Here is a 5,002-nt window from a genome sequence, read left to right as displayed (position 1 = left end):
CTGAAGAAATTTGCACTGCCCTCATGCGTAGGGGAAAAGCTCGCAAAAGCTCACCGCACACTAGGGGAACATGCTTACGCTAATATCCACGAATAACTTTTAGCTCTGCAGATAGCTCTTGTGGGCGGCAAACCTAACAAAGAATTACGACTAATTACGGCACAACATGTCAAAAACCCTACAAATTTTGCGAACTGGTATTTTCGATTTATAAGTTACTTTTTAGATATACCCAGTAAGCAATTAGAAACAATTTAGACTTTCACTCACTGTGAACATCGGCACAAATTCCGAGTAATGGGGAAGCTGTCGTCATTTTAGAGTTTCGCATAATGTTCAGGCATGCGCAGCAGGCGAGATATGTCAACAAAGAATTGATAAAACACTATGTTTTCTGATTTTAAGAACAATTTATTAAAAAAAATGAACAGGCTGATTCCCTATTCTAATTCTATTCTAATTACAGCTACAGTTTTTCCCAGAAAACGCTAGTCTTAATACACCTACATTAAGAAAATCCACTTACATGCATTGAGTGGGACATAGGAATTTTTTTATTACTGAACGATGATACTGCCAGACTAAGTAGATGCAATTATGGAAAATCTGTTAAACTAGCGTTTTTTAGGACACCCTACTTATTCCCAATTCTAGTTCTATGGTTTTGAAAAAGCGTAAATGAAATAATTCAATTAATAGTTTTGCTAAATGTTGTAAAGTTGGCAAAAACTTCATGTATGTGGTCCTCCTTACATATTACAGCTCTTTGCTTTTCCTGGCTCATGCTCACATCCCTCAGATTTCTTGTTTCCATACTTGTCAGTGATCACCACTCTTAAAACATCTGTACCTGGGTAACTCCAACTACCAAATGCGAACAATTCTCTCTTGGACCCAGACAGCACCGTCGTCACATCTTGGAAGATTTCCCGACCATTGCTCCATTTCGCAGAGTATTTTCCCAACAACTCGAAGATTGCTTTCCATTTGTACTCCAAGTCCTGGACAGTTCTCAGAAGGTTGATGGTGATTTCAGTGTCTTTCGGTACTTTAACGGAAATATCCGTCTTATCCGTTGTCGTGTACGTTTTCGTCGTACTGGATTCGACATTAAAAGAGGATGTGGACGTGACGTCAGTTGTGAAGGTGCTTTTCGCTCCCGCACCAAGTAGTCCTGAACTGACTTCTGTAGATAATCCAACTTTTACCGCCAAAGAGAATCCTGAACCAATCTTGAAGGTGGATGAAGTTGTGATCGATGTCGTAAGCCATTTGGTGCACTTGTATGAATTGGAATAAGCGGAGCATATGACAGGACGGAAACCTTTGACTGGTTCAGGTTTGGCGACGTTCAGTGACGATTTATCTTCGATGTTGAATTTTAAAGCATTGAGCGCCAACATGTTGGAGCGATCGGAAATACTTTTGCATTTGTATGTGTTGTTATCCGCAGATTTATCCATCGCATTCATTGAGCACTGTTTAAGCTGTCCGGAAGTATCTTTAACTTTTATCACAAAATCTGGTTTATTCATCCACGGATCTCCACTGTAATTTCCCATTTTGCAGCATTTAAACTTTTCCAGGCAAAATAATTTGTTACATGAGCTCCTGTATAACCCCGCCATGTAGTATCCTGGTTTGCACGTGCTCCATCCTTGGTCATGGAATAATTTCTTGACATCTTTATTGTAACAATCCCCCAGCTTTTCGCCTGGGACTTTGGTCGGCAGCATTTGGCCTGTTCGATATTGTATAAGTCATTTCCCGACGTTCTAAAAGCCCGGTCATGTAGCTGCCGTTATCGCAGGTAGACCAACCTTTGCGATCGAAACTTTTCCACCAGTTGTGGTTGTAGCAAACCTGATCGCCTGGTGATGAATACAGGTAGCCAGGCGCGTCTACACACTTTGCTTCTTCGAGGAGGTAAATCGGATCCTTTTCATGCTTTCTGTTTCTATACATCCCCGCCATGTACCTACCATGTCCACACAGTGACCAGCCTTTACGGTCGAACGATTTCCACCAGTTTGCGTTGTGGCTTCCCACAATTGGTTTAAGAAGGGATTTCATGTAATTCCTGTATCCAGCGTTTGTCTGCCACTCGTGACTTAGTCTACGAAGTATTTGTTTCGCGACATCAATGTCGCCAACGACGCTCACAGAATAAGCACTGGGTCCACCGCAGCAGCTTTGAGGTCCCTGACAGGACGACCACGATCGACATCTGCTGGTGCATTGACTGTCGTTCACTTTACTCCCTGTGGGATAGACATCTCCGCACTGGCATTGGTCCCCCTTCGTCGCGGTCAATACATAACCCTTATCTCTGCACGTTTCTTGACACTTTACGTTGGAGTTGTGACCCCCCATCCGTCTTGTCAGACCTGCGCCGGGAAATGAGGAATAGCATCCTTTAACGGCGTAGGAATTTACTGATCGTTTCTTCCGAGTTTTAACATCTCTCGTTGATATTACCATCGGTAACAAAACGGTAGTTAAAACAAACATCTTTAGACGCATTTTGAATCTCTAAAAGTAATAGAAACATGTTCTGTTGAATAAAGTTTGAAGAAGTTATTTTTAAGAGGAAGTCGTGCTTAAAACATATATCACAGTAATTTATTCTAATAGGCGACAGTAAAGATTCGGAATAAATGTTTGAAGTCTACAGAAAATGAAAATGGTAAAACAGAATAATTATGAAAATTTGACATTCTGAGAAACACGATTTCAATTCTCGGAAGACACGATTTGAAAATCACGACGATTCACTATATTTGATATTATAAATCGTTCCGGAACATGAAACTCCCTAGATTTTCGGGACTTTTTCATGCAGAATCAACCCGGAAGAATTGTATGTTTACTCAGGACCATGCAACGCCGGCCAAAAACTGTTCAGTTCCCCTCTTAGATGTGGTCAATACTGGGATAGTAAAAATATATGATGAGATCATGAGCATTGACCGAGGTCTAAATAATTCTTGACATTATGCAATAGCGGAATCCAATATTTGTTTTATTATTCTATACATTTAAAGATATCAGAAACGTATACGTATGAGACGATTACATGAAGTTTATCGAGACAAGCAAATCTGTATATATATATGAGCCAATGTTTTTATTTTCGTGCTCCTTCAGGTTCGAGTTCCTTTACATTAAGTTTGATGAGAATAAACCATGGTTTAGGAAGTCAGGAACGACAATACGCACAAAGTGTAACTGAATAATTAACAATTATTGGATGAGCTTGAGTGTGATATCGAGAATTAACGAGCCGAAGTTTGCGTTATTCGCCGAAGCGAAGCTGAGGCGGATAACGCAAACTGAGGATTGATAATTCTCGATATCATGCGAAAACGGAATTCAAATATTGTTTTGTTATGTGCTCCCTTTTTAGAGAGGAAGCCTGTGTAATTATTGACAACAAACTAGCGACAAAAAATTACGTCACCTATACTGATAATTTTCAATGTTGCGTAGGTGGCAAGATATTGAGAATAATCTAGTAGGTTTTTAGCCAATCACAATCGAGATTGCATTAGTAATGCATAATAATAACTGTTACAGCAATTAATAACACGACACAATGTTGCAATGGGGATGTTACAAATCAAGGGTCATTATTAAACAGGAAGTCCGCCTAACATCATGCATGCAGTCATTATACGTCAGGGAAAAACAACATGAAGGGTGTAAATTTTGAAACATCTCGACAAGGTTTGGGAAACATTTTGACATTAAAGCTTTGGAAATTGCATGGAATGAGGAGTTTTCGTATTTTTCGCTTTGTTGACCAATATAGCTATAGTGAATAAGGGTCCTATCGTTTTCGGCATGCAATTTTAAAAAAATCCAAAATACATCTGGGGCCGGTTGTATCAAGCCCGTTTAGCTTTAACTGCGGATAAGTCAAAATGAAATAACACTCTTACATCTCTCTTGAATGAGTCAACTTGAATATTATGCACTGAATATGTAGTTGTAAACAGTATATTTGTATTCAGGTAAAAAACATTTAGTTTACTTTTTGAATAAAACAGCAGACTTGCTTTCTATTTTGAACTTATCCACCGTTTAAGCTAAACCGGCTTGATACAACCGGCCCATGCAGTAAATTAGATCCTATCATTTTCGGCAGGCAGTTTTAAAAAATCTAAAATACATCTGCAGTAAATTAGATAGGTATATTAGCTTGGGTATATATAGAGCGCATTACCACACACTAACTCTAAATCAGTAGAAGTCATTAATTCAGTAGAAGGCATATTTTTTTGTCATTTTGCCAAATCATCTCTTAAAATCCACCATGCAAAAACATATTTTCACTGATTTGACCATGCAGTCAGATAATACAATCGGTGCTGTCGAAATATTTAATCGTGTTTTCTCGCACAGTTTATAGTTCTTTTAAAATCTTACCTGCATGTTCCCCTTGATTTCGGACTTCAGACTGCAGACCGTTGTTTCTTCAAATTTCTTCCTCGAAGCTTGTGATATAGTTGATCGTTTTTCACCAGTTCGTCTTTTCACGATGTTAGTGTAAGATTGTTTAAGAAGTGCAAATGATCATCAACTTATATTGGTGGGGATAACGAATGAAATTTACAAGCAAACAGGAAGTTCATCTTCCAAGCAAAAGTCAGGTGATGTTGACTTGCCGGATGAATTGTTAACGCCGACTAACAAATATATGATTATCTTTGCTAATTCTCGAAGTGCGAGTTGTGAAATGTTTATCAAATACTAGGAAAACACTGTAATTTCTTGTTGAGAGTGATAAGGCGCTTCGAAAATTTTGCAAGAAAAACTCACTGCTTCACATTTGTGCATTTCTGTTTTGATCTCAATTAAAATACTGCAACCGACAATTTAAAAAGTAAAGTAAAAACATATTCAGAATAAACAGGACATCTTGAGAGTCAAGATGTGAATCAAACGAGAATACTCCCCTAGCTGATTAAGAAGGCCCTCAGATCGAAACGTCGAGATGTGT

The 5,002-nt window shown here is 38.7% G+C and overlaps 1 protein-coding gene across 1 annotated transcript; it reads right to left on the bottom strand.

Moving 5' to 3' along the window:
- Positions 1–1,686: 1,686 nt before the first annotated feature.
- Positions 1,687–4,615, bottom strand: LOC114537857. Its single transcript, XM_028558966.1, has 2 exons — positions 4,429–4,615; positions 1,687–2,532 (listed from the first exon to the last, which is right to left on the bottom strand). Exons 1-2 carry the CDS (start codon positions 4,432–4,434, stop codon positions 1,687–1,689), a joined length of 852 nt encoding a protein of 283 aa, XP_028414767.1. The 5' UTR covers positions 4,435–4,615.
- Between the last annotated feature and the right edge of the window lie 387 nt (positions 4,616–5,002).

This window comes from Dendronephthya gigantea, unplaced genomic scaffold, assembly GCF_004324835.1.
Source record: "Dendronephthya gigantea isolate DGI-Jeju-01 unplaced genomic scaffold, DenGig_1.0 000166F, whole genome shotgun sequence".
Classification (NCBI taxonomy): domain Eukaryota; kingdom Metazoa; phylum Cnidaria; class Anthozoa; order Malacalcyonacea; family Nephtheidae; genus Dendronephthya; species Dendronephthya gigantea.
The sequence above is the reverse complement of the archived record's forward strand: the minus strand, read 5'-3'. Positions and strand labels throughout refer to the sequence as shown.